This window comes from Madurella fahalii (assembly GCF_045866475.1).
Source record: "Madurella fahalii IFM 68171 DNA, scaffold_3, whole genome shotgun sequence".
Classification (NCBI taxonomy): Eukaryota; Fungi; Ascomycota; class Sordariomycetes; order Sordariales; genus Madurella; species Madurella fahalii.
The window spans coordinates 3510761-3532503 of NW_027263973.1; the positions used below are offsets into that span (position 1 = coordinate 3510761).

A 21743-nucleotide genomic window follows, 5' to 3' on the forward strand; every position below is an offset into this window, starting at 1 on the left:
CTCTTTGCCCGTATGCCGCCATTCTCCCGCACCGGTCCTGCAGACACCACAGCGACCAGGCCACGGCCATGACAAGCCCTGAAAGCACATGCTCCAAACCCATTGCCATTGTTGCGACCAAGAACCCCACGCCATGTTGCCCCAAACTCCTGCCAAGGGTATGCGCTCCGCCTTAGACCTTGAAGCCGCGCGACCTCCTGCGACCACGGGCGCGCTCGAACTTGCGGCCCTTGGACTGCACATACGGCTTCTGTTTCCGGTTGTCAGCCCCGCTCTCCCGCTGCGGTCAGCTACTTTCACCAGAGTGCAAACACGAACCTTGTGCTTGTGGGGACCGAAGCCAAAGTGCTTGACCGCCTCACGCGAGTTCTTGGGGCCGCGCAGCAGCAGCGTGTTGGCGCCAGTCGGCTTCTCGAGGGCGAGCTGGTCGAGGGTGATGGCCTGGCCGCCGGCGGCAACGATGCGGGCGCGGGCCGTGGCGGTGAAGCGCAGGGCGGCGACCGTCATCTTGGGGACGGTCAGGAGGCGGTTGTCATCCGTGACGGTGCCGACAACCACGACCGTCTTCTTCTCGTTGCCGTTCTTGAGGTTGGCCGCGATGCGCGAGAGCGAGGTGGGCGGGCGGTTGATGCGGCTCATGAACAGGCGGCGCAGGACCACCTTGTTGAAGGGAGCATCGGTGCGGCCTGGAGAGGGGCGGTTAACGATTGCAATTTTATTTTTTTTTTCTTTTTATTTCTGTCGGAAAGGAAAAGACAAAACGTACGGGCCAGGAAGCGGTAGAGCTTCACCAAGAGCTTCAGGTAGACATTGTCGCTCTTGGGCGCCTTGCGGTGCGTGGACCGCTCGTGGTGCTTCCGCAGATCGATACCTATTGTCGGAAGAGGACTCCAGTCAGCCTTTTTGGTCCTGGTATGCTCAAATTGGCGCGCTCAACCGGTACTGGACCGTCTCGAAGCTTCGTCGGGCTCTGCCTTTTGCGATCAAGAAGAGACCCGGCGGGAGCGACGACGACGAGTCTCGACCGGGAACGAAGATGCCATGGTTCGCAGAGAGAAACAATATTTCAGATTCTCGTCCACTCGCACACAAAGGCTTCGAAGAGGCCTGGTTACGTACCCATCGTGACGGTGACTCGTGGATTGTCGACAAAATCCGAGTCGATGGGGAGATTCGTTGGGCGATGGTTTTGGAAAAATTCCAGAGCGCAGAATTTGGAGTGATTTCAGTGCGGCGTTTTTGTGCGTAGGCGGTGGGTTGCGGCAGATTAGAGGTCGACAGGGGCCGGGGGGGAGGGGGGGGGGGAGCTGCGCTGGAAAGTGGGCCTCAGCATTCACGTCAAAGCCACATGCGGTTCAACGAGCATCGTGTAACTCTTCGCATCTTTGGTCTCTCAACCTGTAATTCCAAATGCAAACTTCCAATACCAGATTGCTCGGTTTCTATTAGATATTCTATGATTATTATTGAACCCCAATCTATCCCATTTTATGATCCTCAAATGCCAAGCGTGACTGTGGGTTCCTCTCTGCAGCACAGCTCATCGATAGTGTACAACGCGATCCGCTGAAAGCTAAGCTCAACGACTTGTCTGCAACTTCCGCTGCATACGGAGTTTTGGGCAGCCGTTATCCTGTTCCTTAACGTCCACATCCACTTGATACAGCTTGGGGGCTCTGGGCGTACATTAGCGAGAAGCCACCGTCTATTTACATCGTGATTAACACGCTGCCGAAAGGTGTATTAGAACCTCCTCCATAGGTTTCCTGGCGCTGCATCCTCCCCCTTTATGGCCATAGATTCCAGATTTGTGGAGTCGGGCCGTCACCGAAAACCATCCAACGGGTATCGTTGCCTCCTTGGTTGTCTGGGTAGTGGCGTGTCGGGTTGTTGGGCGGATAACGGGGGTTAAAATTGTTGAGTTATGAATGGCCAAGAAGCTCCGCCCAGGGCGTCCTTACATCCTCCAGACATGAGCACTTCACAAAGTCCAGGGGCTGTGAATGTATGGGCCGGATCCGGTGTGTACTTTTGTGTGGCCTTGCCGTCTAACAAGACGAGCTATGCTTCTGCAAGCTGTTTGCTTCTCGTGCGCGCTGCGGGAAGGACGACTAGGGGTTTGCCATATGTATAGCCTTGATTCCGTCTAGACCATATGCCGAAGTCTATGAACCGTCTGGAGCAGGTCCGTACCGGAGAGAAACCGCATCATAGCCAGTTGGAATGGTGTGGAGTCTCATTGCAGCAATGGCTCCTCTGCCGGTTTGACGCTGAGAAGGAAGTCGCGACAAATCTCGAAGCTCAGCCAGCTGGAGGCCATACTCGGGGCCACCTTGAGAAGATTGGGAATGATGCCCTTGTACAGGCCCTTGACGCCCTCTTGGGCAATGATGACACGGACGGCGTCGGCGAGGGACTTGTACTGGTAGCCCATGCCGGACATGGTGTTGATTTGGAACCGCCGCCGGAGGACGTCGCTGCTTGCAGTTAGTATCGGCTGGCTCCAGCCTGCTACAGCTACAGCTAAACTCACAATGGATATGTGCACGTCTGCGCAACCGCGCCAGAGATCGCACCGGCAACCAGCTTACGAGCAGCGCTGGGATTCTGCTCGCCATCTAATGTCAGGTATTGGCGCACAAACTCGTACGTCATGAAGTTGAGGCCGACCTAAGCCAATGGTTAGCGTCCTACTCATCCTGCGACCATAGAATCCCGCCTGGGCTACATACATATGGCGCGACACCTGCCACGGTCGGGATGATTCCTCGGTATAATGCGGTAAAACCCCCCTCCGTCTTGTACATGAGCGCCATGGTTTGCCACATGCCGGGGAGTTTCTTCGGTCTCTCGCCGAGTTCCGCAAAGGATGCCGACTGAATCGAGAGCCGAGTGCGCACGATGTCGAGCGGGTAGGTAAAGGTGACTGATGTGATGCCGGCCATTCCGCCGCATGTTAGGCGCGCGAGAGGTGTGAGGCTGTCATCCTTGTACCGTTCGAAGAAGTTCTATAAAGCCAGACGGCTCGAGTCAGCAACCACATATCCATCTCGGGCCACGGGCCGGCTCGTCCCCGGGCCGGGACAAAGATCCGGGAGCACGCACCCTCTTGTAGAAATTGTAGCTCCCAAATTGGACCGCCGAGTAGGGCACAATACGGATGCAGTTGGTGCCGTTGCCCCTCATGAAGCCACGCCAGCCCTCCTCCTTCCACATCTTCATGAGCGCTTTGCCCACGCTAAGCTTGTAGGCCTCACGACCAGCGCTCTGGACCTGGAACAGGATTTTGAGACGCTCCAGCGGCGATACCACGGTCCGCGAGACGGCGCCAGCCACGCCGCCGGCGCAGAAGGCAGCTACCACAGGTTGGGAGATGGCAGCTCGGAATTGGAGGACGGCGGTGAGCTTCTCGCCCGGCGGGGGCGGCGGCGTGTCGTTGGGCCCTGACATGGCTTGTTGCGTCTGCTAGTCCGGAATCATGTCAGTACTTTAGTGCCTATCGCTAGGGACAGATCCGCGTCGCCAGCCGGTGGGGTCGCCCCCCAGCACCAACGGAGTAAAGGATACACGTACAGCCGACATTAGAAAGGATTGAGCCGTGTAGGGTCGGGGTTGAGCTCCGAAAGCAGGCAGCACCGGCTAGCACTGGTCTCGCAAGGCTCGCGAGGCGTGTCGTCACGGGGGAGAAACGAGAGGTCTCCGGTCAGGGGTGAGCACATTCCAGGTGTCACAGTGTGCACGAGGAACGAGGGGCGCAAACCGGTTTCCTGAGAGGTGAGCTCGTTCGGCCACTTCGCCGCCACCGAGAGCTCTGGACGCTTTGGTAAGAACCCAATCCGCGGGCTAGGCAGGGAAGCAAGATCGAAGGTTCAAGGGGGTCAAGAGTCGAGGTTATGACAGGGAGGCCGACATGTCTGGAGAAAGAGGCGTTCTCGGATCCTCGAGTTGCATAGGTGGCGCCGTTGTAGGCTCGGGCTGCGGGCAGTTGCTGTCGAAGCTCGTGTTCGGTGCTTTGGGCGTCGTCGAGGACTGCGACGAGAGCCAGGAGGGCGCGTTGAGGGCAATGGGGCTTGGATATATTGCAGGAGATGAGAGGCTGGAGCTTTTTGAAAGAGGACCGTGTGGCTGGTGGAGATTGGCTAAATCAGCGCCGCAGCCAAATGACGAAATTTTCAAAACGAGGCAAAGCCGCCAAGCCAGGTTGCAGGGCGGCTCGATGGATCTCCAGGGAAATGCCTCGCAGCGTGACTTGCTTGGCTGCAATAGGCACAACTGGGTTGGACACGTTTTGGTAAGGCCAAGAAACAATGCAGCGAGTGGCTTCGAGACGTTTCGACACAGCCAGGGCAGGTCATCACGTTGTATGCCCAGGGGCATACGTGCCAGCTCGTTCGTCGGCATTCTGTGTTGGGCGCCTTAAATAGGGCTGAGGCGCGCTTTTGGACGCTACTATGGGATGCTATTGGCAGTGCGGCACCGGACAAGCCTGGCTAAAGTTAGCCGCAGCGTCAGCCCAAGGCTCTGCTGAAACCTGTGCCCTGAAGAGTGTCAGTTTTCAGGGCGTCATGGTACCTGAACCCCGCGTGCACTCCTCATAGGTCAGTGCCCAAAGAGCACGCGATGGGAGGAATGACTACCTAGGCGGAACTCGGCGGACTCGCGGTTACGCCGATCCCCTGTGCGAATTCCCCCATACGTGGACTGCCCGCCGATAGCCGCCGGAACGCTTTTTTGTTCCGGGCAGCTTGAGCCAAGCACTCAGCATCACCCGCACCGGGAGTGGAGGGGTGGTGGTAGGTTAGGGCGTCCCGGGAAGGTTTTCGGGTCACTGGACACCTATTCCGTAGGTGTCATCCGCCCAGTTGAGAGGGCTCGACCAGGCCTTTCTGGCTTCAATTTCCTCTTGTTGTGATTATCATCGCATCCCCTTAGAAGTCTCGGGCTTGTAATGCATCTCCGCCTGCCAAAGGACTCTAGTATTGAGCTATTACCGTGGCGGAAGGCAAAAATTCTGGGAACTAGGGCCGGTGACCGATTGAGAATAGTAGGCCGGCGGCGACCTGTCCGGGCACGCCAAGACGCCGGCCTTGGTGGCAAGCTTACACGAGGTCATCACGAGCACGGGCAAGCTGCAGCTCGCATTTTCCATGGTTGCCGCAATACCCGTTGCAAAACAAAAAAAAAAAAACCAAGCTCAATTGCTACCTACTGGAAGTTTATCTATTTGCTTTTCCGCTGATCCCGCCGATACGTAAGAAACGAGAAGAAGCATCGCATGCGTAGGTCTATGTTCGGTGTCTCCAAGGTTCGCGGCCGCCGGCACCCCTCGGGGGTTCTCGCTATGTGAGGGCATCCGCTGGGGAGGTTCAACCGGCAGACCCGGATCCGGCCGACCGACTCGAAACTAAAGACGAGGGAATCGAGATTGATCAAAGTTGGGCGCACAGAGACGCCCAACATCAGTAGACCGCCAGATGAGGGAAGAAAGAGAGCCAAGCACATTAACAGTCTTACAGCCAAAACCCTAAAAATCGGCGATTAAACAACAACGTCCTTAAGTAGTAGGTGTTCATTCGGCGACATCGAGATCATCGTGAGCGGGGCGATCGGGGCTATCGATTGCTGCGTGGTGTCAGCTCCTGTTTATCTACTTGCTCGATCCTGCTGGTGCACACATACGCTTCCTGTCGTCACCGTTTGTACCGTTCTCACGGCGGTCCCGGTCATCGCGATCCCGGTCGTCCTTGATGTCCCGGTCCCTATCACTGGGGATTTGTAAGCTACATGTACGACTGATCATCTCGAATCAGGTTGGCTCTTACCGATCCGGGCTGCGAGAGCGGTCACGGGTGTCGCGGCGGTCGCGGTCATAATCCCGATCCCTATCGCGGTCGCTGCGGCGATCATCCTTCCGAGGCGAGTAGTCGCGGGTGCTACGCCGTGGGCTGGGCGAACGACGGCGGGGAGACGAGCGACGAGGCCCGCGGTCACGGTCGCTGCGGTCGAATCGCCAGGACGCAGAGGGTGGGGTGCGGGCCCACTGAATGGTGTTAGCATTTCATGGATCGTAAAAGTTCTGGAAGAGCTCACCTCGATTTTCAGGATGTCGTCGCGGCCAATACGCTTGTTGTGCATGTCATGGTACGCGTCATCCGCGTCACGACGATCCTCGTACTCAACGAAAGCAAACCTGTGATTCGCGTTTAGGCACTGGTCATAACCCCATCCTAAGACTCTGTATACTTACAGTCTGCTGCTCGCGGACCGGGGAGCTGGGATGTCGCAGCGGACGAGCCGGCCATAGCTGTAAAAGTCGATGTTGTCAGCATCTCGGAACGAGCGGGATTTTGTCAAGGAGGACCGAGAACGTCTGATCGCCAGCCACGCGCTGTCAAGCTCCAAATCTCTGCCGCTTCTGGCAGGCGGCTCGCCCGATGCAAGGATGGATTCAAATCTTCGCCGACCGCTCGATCGAAGGGACGGGGTACGACGGCGCGGGAGAAGTGGGGGGGGGGGCGAGAGCCGGAGCCTCGAGCGAATCACGAGACGGCGCGATAATGGCAGCGATGGGCGGCGAGGCACATGGAGTTAAAGGAGGGCGAGGGGGACGCGACGACGAGGAGGGAGGGAACGGAGGAGGGGGGAGGACGGCATGAGGAAGGTAATTCGAGGATCGAGCCCGAAGCCGAGAATCGGGCCATCGCCGTGGTAGTTAAACGTACCGCTCGAATTCGTACGCGAGGTCGCGCGCGCGAGTACCGTGGCTGAAGCCGGTCACGTAAAGGGTCGTCCCGTTGCGAGACATGATGGCGACTGTTTGAGCTAAAGTGTTGTAGACGGCGATGCTGTCCGAGACGAAGTGGCGGGAGCCTGGGAAAAATTCCAAGTGAGTCCTTCTGTAGTTGCTGGCTAGCGCCGAGGATCTCTAGGTGATTAAGAAAGGCGAAGAGTCTGTGCTATCGGCCTGTGATATCGCGACAAATAGCGGTAGGTGAGGGATCAAAGAGCTACCGCTGGGTAACGAAATGATGGTAGGTAGTTGAAGAAGCGAGAATTGCAGCAAAAAACACCACGGAGAGGAAAAGGAGAGCTAAAACGAGTCTGGCCTCGGAACCCACATATTCGAAGGCGCTTATTGGCTGGTCTGAAGCCAGTGCACTGTGCATGGAACCGTGTGTGTCAGCCAAGGAATCGGACTTTCGCTTTCGTTCTTGGGATGCTAGGGGCGAACATCCCCAAGTTGGAATGCATGTCCGCTTGTCAAAAAGCCTTCCTCGGAAACGTGACTCGAAATAAAGACGGTGCGTCGAATCAACCCGAACTTGGTATTCTGCTAAACCGAGAATCAAACGCTTGAGTCTGCGTTCGGTTTTGGCCGGGATTTTATCTACACAAGAGTGTCCCTCTCTGTTCACAGGATCAGGTACAAGCTGCACAATATACTCGGGCCCGTAAAGATGCCGAGCCAAAACATCATGTTCCCCAACCTAGCCCTGTGACGGAGCCATCTCGTCCTGCTCAGTCTCACCAGCTGGCAGGGGCACCGAATCAGTAACATCGTACAGCGCAACACCAGCAGGGCGAACACTCACCGGAAGTTGGCACATCTGCAAAAAGAGCAAATACCCCCTCAGTTTCTTGAAAATGCACCACATGACCAGCTCGTGCACGCATGCCGACAAGAAGAAGGTGATGAGGGTTGCCGTGTGCTTGTCGACTTTCATGGCCGAGATGGAGCTGTGGTAAACATGCCTCAACAAGAAGTTGTGCACCGGCCTGTTCCAGTCCCTGGCAAACTGATCCCAAGACACGCAGTTCCACCACGCGTCATAGAAGCTGCGGTCGGCAAAGTAAGTCAGCTCGGCCACAAAGTTGAGGATGGTCTCCCAGATGAGGTACCATGTCAGCAGGTACTCCATCATAAACGGGAATATTAGATCCAGCAACATCCAGGGGAACTGGCGGAACCGCCCAGCCAGCGGGACGCCCTCCTCCTTCATGCGCACCGTGTCCATGACGACTGGGTAGATGAATGCCTGCGAGATCATGATCATGACAAAGATCACCCCGAAGCACGCCACCATCTTCTCTGCCACGTAGGACCAGTTGATGGAGTCGGAACGCGGGTACTCGAGCTCGTAGACCACCGTCGGCAGGACGATGTACTCGTAGTGGTTGGCCAAGGTGAGGTTGTTGGGGTAAGAGCGCGATGGCATCGTCGTGTTACCCCTGAGCTCGTCCGAGAGCGCGTCCACCTCCCACTTTAAAACCCGCTCAAAGACTTGCACCTGCTCCTCGTCGAGCGGCTCACCTGATTCAATAGCCGCAACGATCCTGTCCACATCCGGCACCTTGACGTGCGGCAGTGACCTCCGTCGTTCTTCATACTCGCGGGCGGACGGGGCATGGTCTAGATGCGACGTAGCGATGGTCGACACGGGCGGCTGCGTACTCGACGGGGATCTAACCGGGTCGACCCGCTCAAGCTGCTTCAACCTGGCTAGCAACTGCGACCGCCGGTTATACACCGACGACAAGTGTCCGTTGTAGAATGCATACGAATGCTGCTTCATCAGCATCACCAACCCATGCAACACGAAGAACACGGTATGCGTCCACGGCCAGTCCCTCAGCATGGTCAACCCGACCACTCCGCCGATGAATATTGTTTGCCAGACCTGTGCAATGCAAGCAAACATCAACGTTAACGTCAACGACTCAAAACAACAAACATTAGGGTAGCGCATGACACTTAAAGGGGGATAAAAAATAAAAAGAAAGAAAGAAGGAAAGAAGCAATGAAATAACAGCCCAACTCACATTCTGCAGAACCCACCCCCAACCGTCCCAACTCACCCACCCCTTGCTCACCAGCACCTGCAACCCCCAGCCGACGCCGGTGAGCGCGCACATGACGCCGTCGGCGACCAGCAGCACCAGCACCTCGCGGCCGGTGAAGAACATGCCGCGCATGATCTCGTTGGTGCCGAGGGGGCTGCCGTGGCGGCGCCAGTTGTCGGCGCCGATCTTGACCACGAACAGGAACACGCCCATCCAGAAGAGGGTGAAGAAGCCGTGGAAGGGCGAGTTGGCCGCGCTGGGGTTCTGCCGGTCGAAGGTGGAGAAGTTGCGGGTGAAGACCAGGTCCGCGAATTTCCCTGGCTGCCGCTGGCGGCCGCGGCGGCGGTGGAGGACGTGGTCGGGGTGTTGTTCCACTTCGGGAGCGGGAGCGGGAGCGTGAAGGTGAGGAGGGGTGTCTGAGAAGGGGGTGGTGGTAGTGGTGGTGGTGGTGGTGGAGGAGGTGGACGAGAAAGGGGGTCTGGCCATCAGCAACCCCTTTTCGGTGGCCTGGTTTCCATTTCCGTTTCCGTTCGCCGCGTGGAAGGCGTCGCCTGCTGTTTCTAGAGGCTCAAAATCGTGAGAGCCGACGGGTGGTGGAGCCGCGCCATTGCGTCTACCGAGTGCATGAGAAGCTGGTGTCGCTTTTCGCACTCTCGCACTGACGGCGCCGGCTGTTTGGTCATGGTCGCTTTCGCCTGTGGTCCCCGAATCAGTGCTGGGCGTCGTTGGAAGACCATTGCGTAGCGAGGGAGATGTCACAGGAAATCCGGGCCCGCGGCGGTTTGGTGGAGCTATGTCGTTGGTAGTACCATGGGCGGCTCCGGACTCGGACCCGGACCCGGACCCGGCGCCATTAGCACCGAGCTGCTTGTCCCGGTCCATTTCGGGGAGTCATCTAGCACCACAGTTCATCTCCAAACAATAAAATTACTGGATGCACGCCTTTTGTGAAACGAGATCAATTGGGGGAATTACTCGAAGGAATCAAAGGCACTACTCAATGGATTTGATTGAAGATGTCTCGGTGGGGTGATGAGCATTGGACCCATAAGGTATGATTGTTTTCGGACCGGAAAAATGGAGGATACGAGTATTTGCCATCATGTTACACTGGTGACTTGCTATGCTTGGAACCGAGGGGCGCACGCTTACAAGCATGGCAATGACGGGAGTAAGTGGCGTGTTACTTCCAGAGCTGCCCACAAATGGAAATTCCCAGGGCTGGAATGCCGGCTTCCGTGATAAACTGAGAGATACGGTGGGGCATGCATTGTTGAAGCCGCTTTCACGAAACACTTGATCAAGTTCAGAACAGCTCAAGCTTGGTAAACAGATAGGAATAAGAGCTCATGGTTGTCGGCTGTAGACATAGAAGGGTTAGAGTTTCGCGGCCGTAGCCACCACTCAACGTGATACCGCTGCGTCTATATGCATACATCTATACGAGATGTCGTGCTTAACGGAACAATAAATAAACAAACGCTACCCAAAGATACCGAAAAAAAAAAATTTTTTTTATACCGAGTGCGAGCCGCTGACGTGGTAACGCAAAAGATATCACATTTATCTGCGGCGGCCGACATCATCCTTTTGAGACAGAGCTGCCAATTATCGGTTTACTCGGCGTCTCCAAATTCGTCCGCCTAGATGGCAGCGGAGTAGGGAACCTTCAGCACAGAAGCACGAGGCGGCCGCAGATGTGGGCTGATTGACCCGTCGTCGAAGGAGGTTATTGTTCCCCGAGTTTCGTTATGCCCGTGTGTGGTATTAGGCAACATCCACCACCGACCGTCAGTTGGGAGTCTCCCCGTTCGGGCGGACAGGAAGCTCCTGACCCTTTTCCGCAACTTGTTCCTTGTTCCCAGGGTAGCGGGTGCCCTTGTTCTTGACTTTCTTCTCCTTCTTTGGGGGTGGAGGGTAGGCCTTCTCTGCAATCTCCTGCCACTCCTTGGATGCCTGGAACGCCTCTTGGATAGGGGCCAAGAGCGCGTTTAGGTCCCGTGCGATGGCCGGTTTGACGAGTTGTGGTGTCAACTACAAAAACCCTGTTAGTTCATATGTACTCTCCGGCCACATGCGGAGATTAGCGTACCACATCGTTCTTGTAGTCATCACGAATCTTCTCAATGTCCGTGTAGACCAGCGTTTCTAGCCCATCCCGCTCACGATCGACGCGGAACTCGCCATTGCCGCGTAGGCGCGCAGCAGGTAAGAGAACAAATTCAATGAAGGCCAGAAGCCCATTCTCCTCGACCTGCTGAGGCGCAGAAATGGCTTTCCGGATCTTTTTGGCGACAGTCTCGGGAGGATCGAGCAGGTCGATCTTGCTGTCTGGGTCACTCGAGCTCATTTTGCCACCGTGCAGCCCAGGAACCATGGGGTTGAGGAGGTGAGCTCTCTGCAAGAGGGTCAGTTCAGCGGTTTCGAGGGGGATAGAATAAGGCGCCGAGCAACTCACTTCTCTGTATCCGAGCTTTGGAAGCCACTCCTTCGCAGCCGCGAATAGCTTGCGCTGGTCCATGCCTCCGAACTGCGCATCACAATCCAAGTACTGCTCGTCCAGGACCTGGAGAATGGGATACAGAAGACCGCTCAGAGGCGCATTGTCCGTCTGCTTGACCACTTCGGCACCGGCCTTCTTCGCATCGTGCTCCGAGATGACTGATGCCATCTTGTACACATCCATTACATACTCGGGGCTCTTTTGGTACGAACTGCCCAACACAACCCTTAGCTTTTCTGTCGACACGCCCACGGCGTGGAGCATTGAGGTGATGATATGACGGTAGAACTCGGCGCGGTGCATGACTAGCTCGATCGGCGCCTTGAGGTTATCCAGGAAACCGTGGATGTCGGCGAGGAGGATCGTCACATCGCAGCCGGCAGCCAGGAACTGGGCGATCTTGATGGCGGGGACGAAGTAGCCGCAGTGCGGGCGGCCTGTTGTCGCAGTGCCTGGTTGTACAACTGTTAGTGTTGTCTTGGGCGACACATCGCAGGCGCAACCTTACCCCAGTAGATCTTTGGGTGCTGCCCCTCATCAAGGATCTTCTTGATGATCTCCTCGTTCAACACCTCGGCGAGGTTCTCCTTAATGAGAGCGAGTCGCTTGTCCGAGTCTGAAGCCGCCATTGTTGTCTCGATCTCTATGCGAAAAGCCAAAGGTGATGAGTGTTGGATTATTGCTGCCGTCCCTCAGGGTAAAAAAACACCGAGTTTCCCAGAACCGTTGACTCAAACCGACTCGCTGGTGGGGCACCCGGTTCTCGGCGCTGCGAGGGGCCGTCGCGGGGTCTTTCTGACAGTTGCCCAAACTGCCCTACGCCACCGCCCTGTACCGAGATCCCTGCTTTGTCTTTGTCATTGCCGAGGCCCACCAAACCCCCCTGCGGCCCGGGGCGCTGGATTGACTGATCTCACGAATAGAGATGCTTCATCACCAATGCATCTCCACTAGCAGACATACAGCAAGGTGAAGGGTGGGGAGGAGAGGAGGGGGAGGGGGGCCGCTTGAATAACGGTCACCAGACCGCTCCGAGCCTCCGCTTCTCCTGAACAAGATCACAAAACTCGTTCAACACGGAAATCTTGACTTCTCAACATCCTCGACATTGCAGGTCTTAAGCAATGGCCGCCACTACCACCATCGAGGTCCCCCACCTGGGCGGCATCAAGGCCGGCTATGCCCTCTCGGGAGGGTCGTACGACCCCTCCAAGCCGACCTGTGTGCTGATCAACTCTATGTGTACCACCGTGTCCCTCTACAAGGACCAGTTCTCGGACCAGTCGCTCACGTCGGCTTTGAACCTTCTTGCCATTGAGCCCCTCGGCCACGGCGCCACCAGGTGCCCGACCGAGCACTTCACCTACTGGGACACGGCCATCATGGCTCTGCAGGTGATGGACAAGCTCGGCATCCCCAAGGCCTTTGCCCTCGGCACCAGCCAGGGCGGGTGGATGGTGGCGCGCATGGCGCTGCTCGCGCCCGAGCGGATCCAAGGCCTGCTGCTCCTCGGCACGTCGATGGACTACGAGTCTGCCGACTCGCGAAGCAAGGGGTGCTGGGACCCCAAGACGCTTCTGGCGCCCTTCTTCGAGAAGTGGTGCAGCCCGACGCCGACGCCTGATTTCGTCGTGGACGATGTCTGGTGTGGCATGGTCGCCAGTTTGGGCTTTGGCGCCGGGGCGACGGCGGAGATGCAGCAGTTTTGGGTTGAGACGCTGAAGAGCGTGTACAAGGGCGACGAGGGGAGGAAGAAGCTCAAGATGGCTCTGGCGTGTCTGTTGGATCGGGATGGGCTTTGTCGCAGGGTCAGGGACATCACTTGTCCCGTGTACTGGCTTCAGGTATTTCCATACGCGAGTGAGCATCGAGTGCTGCTCAATGGCTGACCGCTAACTCACAGGGAACCGACGACGCGCCGTATGGGAAAATAATCCCGGCTGAGCAGATCAAGCTATTCACGTCATCTAAGGAGGCCACTTTCACCTTGGTCGAAGGTGGCAACCACTACCTGAATGCGACAAACCCCAAGGAGGTCGGCTCTGCTCTGCTCCAGATGGTTAATAAGTATAAGTGAGATCAGTCCGAGGATATAGACAACGTCTCACGACATTAATCCATGTCTTTCTACTCCCAGTCGCCTAGTGTAGCCATGTGGACGCGATGTGCGGCTTGAGGCTCACTGTTTAGCCCAGCAGCGTTACTTCTTGAAGTGATTGATGTGTGTGGATCGGCACGGATCTGCAGGGCAGATGGATGCGTCCTGCATATGGACCGAAAATAGAGCTTTTGCCGCCTCAGCTTATCATGAGTCGGACTTGGTCCAGTTCTTATGAGAAGCGACCCACCGGTCGAGGTGCGTGCTCTACTTGGATTAACCCAGTCTTCAACGGCGCCCTCACAGAAGACCAATTCTCGATGGCCTCGTGTTGAATAACTCCGGATCTAATTGCAACGCCACTGACTCGGCTACTGCGTAAGTAAATCAGACGACTCGAATACTTCAGACACGGCCAGAAAAAACATGGACCCATTGACCATCAACTTTTCCTAGAATCAGCCTGCTGGTCCCATTCCCATAACATGATCCATCCTCTTCCTTGTCTACTGCATTTTCTCATGCGTCGCCATCAGCGAGCCTGCAATACTGTTAGCTTCTGCCATCAGGTTACCCCTTTGTGTCCTAGAAGACTCACCAATAAATGTTGTCACCAAGCGGCTGCGGACCTGGCAAATATCCTCCGGCACCAGCCAAATAGTTGCCCCCATCTTTCTCGCGATGCTGATACTAAGCTTCGCATTCAGATAGGCCTCCTCGTCGGTGCGGCCGGACGTCACGAGATCGTAGTCGACATAGCTGCTCTTCATGCCGTTTAGTACGTCCAACAGGAAGATACCCGTGCTGATGGCGGGGTCCTTGAAGGAGCGGATGCTCGAGGTGCGACCGCCCTTGCGGCTCATGTCGTTCGCCCACCTGACCATTTCGGCGTCGGTGATCTCGCGCTTGCCGAGGCGCTGCGCCAACCCCTTGAGCGTCAGCGTGATGTCCTTGCGCATCAGCTGCCAGACCAATCCGAGGGTCAGCGTGCGCTGCCCGTCTGTGATGTCTGCGCCCTGGATGCCGACCAGAGAGAAGCCGTTTTGCTTGCCCAGTTCAATGGCATAGTTGGTGTTCTCGACCGCCTTGAACCGGAGCATTTCGCCGCCGTGGGCGGGTGGCTTGTTGACGTGCCGCCAGTTTACCGAGCCCTTGATAACCTTGTCATAGGCTTGCAGCAGGATGGTGCCGTCGCGGAGATCGTCAAAGAAGGATTGGACAGCTGGTTGCACGTCGAGACTGTTGAGCCATAGCGTGAATACACGGGCTTCGCGCTCGCCTTCGGCGTCAAAGTCCTCGACCTCGAGCTTCTCCTCTTCGGTGATGGGATCGAGAGCGGGGTGCGTGTTGAACAGATTGGCCACGAAGGCGAGGTTGAGTTTGGGGTTACCGGCGACGAGGGAAGACGGAGTCAAAAACTTGCGGCATCCGAGCCTGTCAGCGTTTTGGAGCACCTCCTCGGCTCGTTGGTGCAGATCTCGGGTCTGCAGAGGTGCCCGAGTGCAGCCGTACTCGGAACCGATTTGCGCGAGCAGGACGGTGTAGTTCTCGGCGTCCTTCACGTCGCTAGAGAAGTTCTGAACCCTCCTGGGCCAATTGGCGGCCTTGAGATGGTAGTTGAACCACCGAAGAAGAATCTGCTCAGGCGGAAGTCGCAGGAACTGCTCTAGGGTCTCGTCCTCCTCAAGTAGGCGGTAAAGCTCGGGGTGCAGCTTGATGTCGATCTTGCCCAGGAGACCGCGGCGGATGATCTGCCAGATCAGGCCAAGGATAAGATGCTCGCGGACCTCGATGATGTCCCCGCTGCCAATGTTCACAACTGAGCAACCAATACCCTTGGCTGACTCAATCACGATGTTGTTGTTTTCTGTCATTTGGAAGGCATTGAGGTTCTTGGTCTTCTTTCCCGGTAGGTTCAGCACACGTTCGTCGATCGTGTCGGGGACGCTGTCATTGATGAGCTTCGCTAGCACCAAGCCGTCCTTGCACTCGTCAAACATCTCGAACGTGTCTGTCGGGAACGGCAGTCGGTTGCCAATGTCGGGGTCGCCGGCAAGGACGGCGTTAATGTGGCGGGTAAACTCGGTGCGTTCATCTTCGTTGATGGTGTGGGTGATGTTAGCGTTCGAGCCTTGCACGAAGATCTTGCCGCTGCCGCCAATGCTGCCCTTGGAAGCATGGCCGCCGGTCCGCTGCGAGATGACAGCGGCCGGCGAGGAAGTCGCAGCGGCAGAGGCTCGTTGCGGCCCAGCAGAAGAGTCGCGGAGCTTTGCAATGAGCTGGTAAGTGATGTTAGCTGTTTGTCTTGACAGGCGGGGTCGTTTGCGCTCGGACAGGCGCTGCTGCGCCTCAGGGAAACCACCACTGGCCTGGACAAATCGTCGGACAGCTCGTACGTACCCCAACATAATCTTCTAGCTCAACCCGTCTGGAGGAATCGAGTTCAACCTCCTTTAGAGCCTGACGCACGACATCGTAGGGCTGGCGCTCGCTTGTCTGGGTGGCCTTGATGGCGGTGGCCTCATCGATGTACCCCTTGTCGTCGACATCGAGCTTGCGGAAGGCGTCGGCTAAGGAGAAGATGTCATTCTGCTGGAATTGAGGGAATTTCCTACCAGAGCCCGTCAGCTGTGATTGCTCTTAAGAAATGCGCTACGGCTCGGCTTTGTCAGGGGAGGGATTTGCCTTACCTCTGGAGCTTGAGGACATTCATGACTGCGCGCGCGGGGGTTTTTAAGAGCCAAAGTTGTCTGCAGGGGTGTGAGGGTATTTGGAGAAATAGTGCTGCGGAAGCAGCTAGATAAGGAAAGATGTCTCGATGCAAAAGGACTCCGGAGCGCCGCGACGAAGTAGCCAAAGCGAATCCGCAGGAGACTGAGTCGTAAGCTCGCGTTTTTGTATTCTAGGAAGCAGGACGCAAAGTCGCATACGTTCCTCTCGAGCTGGGGTTGGCGGGGGGGTGGTGGGGAGGCACCCTGCCAAGCAGACTGGAGCCAAGCAGACTGATGTAATCCGGCCTGGGCAGAAACCAAGCCACAGACGGGATTGCGTAACTGCCCAATCAGCCCTTCAGGCAGCGCCAATTCCCATGGAACCCACCGGAGGCCCCTCATTGCATGTGCAGGGAAGTTGCTGTTAGATGGTGACTTTATCCGCGCATCGCCAAGCGGGGTCGAGGGGCTTTTGTCTCTCACCATCCTGTACCCCACTAACACCAAAAGCTGAAATTTATTTCCTTTTCCTTCTCTCAGGGTCTTGTGGATAACTTCACATCACTTCAGGGGACACATAGGAGCCTAGGAGCACACGGGTTGCTGAGACGCCAAGCATCTAGGTATCCAAATCTGATCAACTAACCGGGTGCCTTGATGTCCGACGGCAAATCACACCAAATCACTGTATCACGAAGTACAGTATGTACGTGTCTTGCCCCTGTACGGCTTCCTTTGATGACTGACTCATTCAAGCTCTCTACCTCACCGTCACCCATACAAAATGACGGAAATACCAGAGACCTGCAAATCCTGCCACGACCCCCTCACCCTAACCCTGGACCCGGAGGATGAGGACATCGACACGCGCGATGAAGGGGCCGCCGGCGAACAAGCCCAAACCGTCGTCCCTGACGATCTCCTCCTCCCCTGCGGATGCCACTTCCACTGGCAATGCCTGCTCGACCAAGCCGCCTCAGTAGTTTCCTCCCTCACCTGCCCCTCCTGTGCCAGCTACCTTCCCTCCTCCGACCCTTCCACCTCCTCATCCTCCACCTCCACCTCAGCCTCAGCCTCAGCCTCATCCCAGCCCGCCCCGACCATCCTAACCACTTACACAAACGAGGGCGGCGTCCAGCCGTCCCTCGACATCTTCCCGGCCCTCCGCGAAGAGTCCTACCTCGCCGCGCACCCGGAAGCCCGCCCGGCGCGCGCATTCCACACGCTAGCCGCCGAGGGCGACACCCAGGGCCTCATCGCGCTGCTCGCCGACCTCGACAGCAACGATGACGACAGCGCCCCGGCCATGTCAGCCGCCCAGCTCCTCACCTGGCGTGACCCGCTCAACGACGGGCGGAGCGCGCTGCACGTAGCGCTCGAGGCAAAGCGGGAGGAGGTGGTCTGGCTCTTGCTTTGGCTGGGGAGCGCGGTGGCGAGGGAGCAGTTTCCGGGAGCGGTGGTGCAGGTTACCGAGGGGATGGGGTTGCCTAAGGGGCTGGTGACGCCGGGAGAGGATGTGAGGTTTGTAAGAGATGAGAAGGGAAGGACGGCTGGGGATGTTTGTTTGGAGTTGGGCGGGATGTGGGGAAGGTTTGCGGAAGGGGGTTTATTTAGTTGAGGGGTTAAAGAGAAGGTGGACGAGAAGAAAGGGGGTCGTTACCAAAAGAAGCGTTTGGGGTAGGGGGTGGCCTAGTCGCTCGGCATATATTGTAAAGCTACTTGCATTGATGTAATACACGGCGGCAACTAGGCTAACTGAATTAAACTCCATCTTCCCCATCTAGCTGTAATGCCCGGTAACCTCTAATCCTACTAATGCAAGGCCGGTCTCCGGACCGATAACGCCACTAAGCAAATAGAACCCCCCTTTACGTAGCAGATACTCCGTCCCATGCATAACCACAACCAACTCTACCTCAGCCCTTCGGCGTCCTCGCCTTGCTAGCCAGCATCTGGGACAGCATGAAATGACTTACATCCTCGTCGGCCCAGTAGCTCATGTGCGACGCAATGGTATTAATCGGATTGAAATCGAGCACGCTCCTGTCACGGCCAGTTAGCCAGTTCGTTCAGACAAGGATGCAACGCCAAAGCGGATAAGGTAGACTTACTCCTGAATGCAATAATCAATCCTCCCGTTCCTGTTGAGCGCCCGAATCTTCATTTCCTCCCTCCTCAACCGTTGAGCTTTCCTCTCCTCCTCAATCCACTTATCTGCGCTAAGGCCACCGGCATCGGCCTGCCCACTTCCGCTCCCAGCACTACCCTTCTCCTTGCCGACTTCGACGCGATTCTTCTGGAACCTACTGAAAAGCGTCTCCAGTTCATCATCGATCAGTGTCGCCTCCTTACCGGCTCCACGGCTCGCCTCCTTCGCTAGCTGCCGCATGCGCTCCGCTGTCTTCTCGCTCCGTTCCGTGTCAGAGAGCGGCTTCGAGTCTGTGATCACCCCCGCGGATATATTCGTTCCCGCTCCGGGACTGAGGCTGTGCTGCTGTTGTAGTAGTTGCTGTTCCTGTTGCTGCTGCTGCTGTGACGCCGTGATCTTCGCCACATCCTCCTGGCTAAGTCCCAGGCTGCGGTTGAGCAGGTTGCTGGCGATCCCTGCGCTGAGACTGCTCCAGAGACCGCTGACGCTCTGCCCAACTTTGGCACCGATGCCGGTGAGCCCCTGGGGAGCGACAGAGCCAAAGATTCCTTTCTTGGTGTACGGTAAGGCTTGGGGTTTCAGGGTCGTCATGACAGGTGATACGAGGGGTTCTAAACGGTAAGCGATTGGGTCGGAAGGGTGGAAGATGTTGAAGAGTTGGCCGACTTTTGGGGACGAGACGCTGAAGGGAAGCCCAGTCACTGGCGAGACACGCTGGCTGGCGTAGGCCTGGGAGGAAGGGACGCTTAGGAAGGGGTCGTCCATGTAATCAGGGTTGAGCGGGCTCTCTGATGGGAGCGCGTTAGGGAGGTTTCGGGCGGAGATTGTCCGGCCTTTGAGCATTTGGAAGAGGCCAATGGGGGACCCGAGACAGTAGAAGTCTTCGACGTCAAAGTCAAAGGCGAGATCTTTGGGGTCCTTTGACTCGTAACGGTCTTGGGACGAAGGCCAGAATCGAAGCGGATTTCTCGGAGGTTCAGTAATCAGTGACCTCTCCTTCTGCCGGCAGAGTATGTCAAACATGACTGCAGACCCTAGTGAATGGCCCACAATATGCACTTTGCCCTTGAACTCCGGATTACGTTCTCGGAAGAGCTTGTAAATCCGGTTTGACTCCCTTAACACAATCTCCGTGATCTGCTCCCGATAGGCGCTCTGGTATAGTAGAACGTCGAGAGCGAGATCGGATATAAGCGACCTTGCGAACGCTACGCCTTCGACAGTGATGTCTTCGAGAGACGGATCTGTAAATGTGTTAGCAGCGTGCAACACACGCAAGTGGGGCTAACTCCTTACAATCGTCTTCCTCGTTGAACATCTCCCCGAGGTCGCGCTCTCCCTTTTTGAGTTTGCGCTTCGGAAAATCGAGGAGATGACGCCAAATGACGGGCAACACTTGGACACGACAATTCCCAAGCCCCGTCTCGCCAATCTCCGAGTTCAATGCCCGCAGATCTGCAGAAGTTGAATACACAGACTTCATAGTCTTCCGAAGCATGTTGACGTCATGCACAAAGTTGATACTCTCCATCCTGCTGCACGGTCAGAAGTCGAATCATCTGAATAGGATGGGTAGTTGGTTCGCCGTACCTGCGGGAGAGTAGTTGCCCAATCCCGTGCGTCACTAGAACTAGATGCTCAATATCGCGGCCCTGGTTTTCATCAGCTCTTGCATTATAGTCTCCTGAGATTTCCTTCTCCTCTCGTTCGCGAATGGCCTCTTCTTCTGCCTCCGGATCCTCGACTCCTTCTATGAGATTCGAGAGCTGCCGCGTTAGACGGTTTCTGGTACTCTCGAGATCGTCTGACATGTCTTCCCTCGGGTCGCTCGCATCGGGCTGCGTGCTGGATGGTGGCGCGGAGCGTCTCTTCTGCGCCTTGGAGGACTTTTCACTCCGCTCCTTCGACGCTGACTTGGTTCCTGGCGGAGTCGAGGGACGCTTCTCATCTTTGGGTTTCTTTGGCTCGGTATAGCCGCGGACGAGTTTCACGCCGCTCATGTAACCGCCGCCCGCGAACCTCTCATAGACTGTCGATGTCACCCAAGACAACATGCTCTCGGACGATAGCCAGGCGGTAGTCGTGTCATGGTACGTCGCAACACTATTCATGTAATTCCCGAACAAACGGTAGGTCTGCGGCTGGTGCTGAGGCGCAGGAGGCCCTTTCTTTCCGTCATCCTGAGCTGCGGCAGCAACTTTCAGGTTATCGACTGAAACTTTAGTGGTAACGGTCTTTGACGCCGAATTGCTACGCACCCTGGGCGGATACTGCCAGGGCTTGACTTTCAGGTAGCCTTCCTCAAGCTGAGCAGCTAAGTTCTCCTCGCAGGGCCGCAGAGCGGAGCCCTCTTGGTAGAACCAGCTTCCACGCCGGACCTCATACACAGGCCCCTCCCAATAGACCGGTGCGAGTTCTCGCTCTTCAATATCAACGTCGAAGAGAAAGTCTTCGTTCACTGGGACTCTGGTGTGTGAATCAGGCGAACCCGAGCTATCCGTCGTCCCGGCAGAGGCAGCGCGCGGCCGTTTGGACCCCGTGCGAAGAATAGGGTTTCCGTTCCCTGCGTTTCGCTCCTCTTCAAGCTCCTGCAGTTTCATCTGATAAGCAGCCTCAATGGCGCGGGAGTCTTCGGGAGAGAAAGCGGCAAACTTCTTCGGCTGCGCGGGTTTCGTGTCGCTACCGGTCTTGGAGACCATGAATTGGGGCTTGCGTTTCGGGATCTGGTTACAGCTGGTGGTAAGAATGCATTCCACTGAAAGATAGTGCATGGCTAATGCAACTTACATCGACTGCGTGGAACCATTGCACCTCTAGCGGCGGGCAGTCCGGCGGGTAGCGCCTGAGACTTTGCCCATAGAAAGGGTTCGTTGTGTGGTCGCCCGGGTTGGACGGTGCAACGAAGGGCTGGGGATCTTTCGGCGTCGGGGTCGCACTGCGGCTGCCTGCCCACGGGTTGATTGAATCGACGGCAGAGGCAAGATACGACTTCTCGGCCTTCTTGTCGCTAGATCCAGGCGCCATGGCGCCAGCACGGCCTAGCGGCCACCAGAAGGAAGCCCTAGAGACGTTCTTCGCCGGCGAGACTCGTCGACTGCTCAGGTGCACAAGACGCCGTCTCAACTTGCAATGCGGACCGGTCCGGGACAGCAGAAATGAAGCCAATGTTGCAAGAGTGATACGGCGGTGCAAGATTTGTCGATCCCAGCGCCAGATGCGCGGTTCAGGCACCTCTAGTCAGCCTGCAGCGGCGCAGGAACACCGTGGTAGCGGAGCGGGGGAATGTGGCTCAGGACGATGATGGATTCGTGATGGGCAACATTAGACACCAACATGAAAAGTCAGCGTCAGGTTAGAGATAAAAACGCTCGAAATGGGCGGTTTCTCTGGTCGGCCAACTGCCTTGAGCTGGATGTCCCAGGCTTGAGGCACGGAAACGAT

At 56.7% G+C, this 21743-nt stretch overlaps 9 protein-coding genes across 9 annotated transcripts; 2 read left to right on the forward strand and 7 right to left on the reverse strand.

Moving 5' to 3' along the window:
• Positions 1–172: 172 nt before the first annotated feature.
• On the reverse strand, positions 173–1123 carry RPL18A (60S ribosomal protein eL18; the record flags this gene model as incomplete). Its single annotated transcript, XM_071061911.1, has 4 exons — positions 173–250; positions 319–686; positions 767–871; positions 1120–1123. The coding sequence occupies 4 exons, from the start codon at positions 1121–1123 to the stop codon at positions 173–175; spliced, it is 555 nt and encodes a 184-aa protein (XP_070918012.1).
• Positions 1124–2236: 1113 nt separating this feature from the next.
• Positions 2237–3450, reverse strand: MFIFM68171_06492 (uncharacterized protein; the record flags this gene model as incomplete). The annotated part of the gene is made up of 4 exons (XM_071061912.1): positions 2237–2477; positions 2534–2670; positions 2733–3008; positions 3106–3450. 4 exons carry the CDS (start codon positions 3448–3450, stop codon positions 2237–2239), a joined length of 999 nt encoding a protein of 332 aa, XP_070918013.1.
• A 2119-nt stretch (positions 3451–5569) lies between these two features.
• MFIFM68171_06493 (uncharacterized protein) lies at positions 5570–6805 on the reverse strand (the record flags this gene model as incomplete). The annotated part of the gene is made up of 6 exons (XM_071061913.1): positions 5570–5622; positions 5680–5765; positions 5823–6040; positions 6091–6190; positions 6248–6304; positions 6723–6805. The coding sequence occupies 6 exons, from the start codon at positions 6803–6805 to the stop codon at positions 5570–5572; spliced, it is 597 nt and encodes a 198-aa protein (XP_070918014.1).
• Positions 6806–7411: 606 nt separating this feature from the next.
• Positions 7412–9723, reverse strand: ARE2_2 (Sterol O-acyltransferase 2 (Sterol-ester synthase 2); the record flags this gene model as incomplete). Its single annotated transcript, XM_071061914.1, has 3 exons — positions 7412–7531; positions 7593–8678; positions 8821–9723. 3 exons carry the CDS (start codon positions 9721–9723, stop codon positions 7412–7414), a joined length of 2109 nt encoding a protein of 702 aa, XP_070918015.1.
• Positions 9724–10632: 909 nt separating this feature from the next.
• On the reverse strand, positions 10633–11973 carry TYS1 (Tyrosine--tRNA ligase cytoplasmic; the record flags this gene model as incomplete). Its single annotated transcript, XM_071061915.1, has 4 exons — positions 10633–10875; positions 10934–11239; positions 11300–11796; positions 11853–11973. 4 exons carry the CDS (start codon positions 11971–11973, stop codon positions 10633–10635), a joined length of 1167 nt encoding a protein of 388 aa, XP_070918016.1.
• Positions 11974–12468: 495 nt separating this feature from the next.
• Positions 12469–13421, forward strand: MFIFM68171_06496 (uncharacterized protein; the record flags this gene model as incomplete). The annotated part of the gene is made up of 2 exons (XM_071061916.1): positions 12469–13188; positions 13248–13421. 2 exons carry the CDS (start codon positions 12469–12471, stop codon positions 13419–13421), a joined length of 894 nt encoding a protein of 297 aa, XP_070918017.1.
• A 527-nt stretch (positions 13422–13948) lies between these two features.
• fim1 (fimbrin) lies at positions 13949–16155 on the reverse strand (the record flags this gene model as incomplete). Its single annotated transcript, XM_071061917.1, has 4 exons — positions 13949–13983; positions 14041–15721; positions 15843–16053; positions 16133–16155. 4 exons carry the CDS (start codon positions 16153–16155, stop codon positions 13949–13951), a joined length of 1950 nt encoding a protein of 649 aa, XP_070918018.1.
• Positions 16156–16937: 782 nt separating this feature from the next.
• On the forward strand, positions 16938–17771 carry MFIFM68171_06498 (uncharacterized protein; the record flags this gene model as incomplete). Its single annotated transcript, XM_071061918.1, has 1 exon — positions 16938–17771. The coding sequence occupies one exon, from the start codon at positions 16938–16940 to the stop codon at positions 17769–17771; it is 834 nt and encodes a 277-aa protein (XP_070918019.1).
• Positions 17772–18069: 298 nt separating this feature from the next.
• On the reverse strand, positions 18070–21326 carry MFIFM68171_06499 (uncharacterized protein; the record flags this gene model as incomplete). The annotated part of the gene is made up of 5 exons (XM_071061919.1): positions 18070–18196; positions 18265–19546; positions 19599–19834; positions 19893–21025; positions 21090–21326. The coding sequence occupies 5 exons, from the start codon at positions 21324–21326 to the stop codon at positions 18070–18072; spliced, it is 3015 nt and encodes a 1004-aa protein (XP_070918020.1).
• Positions 21327–21743: the final 417 nt, after the last annotated feature.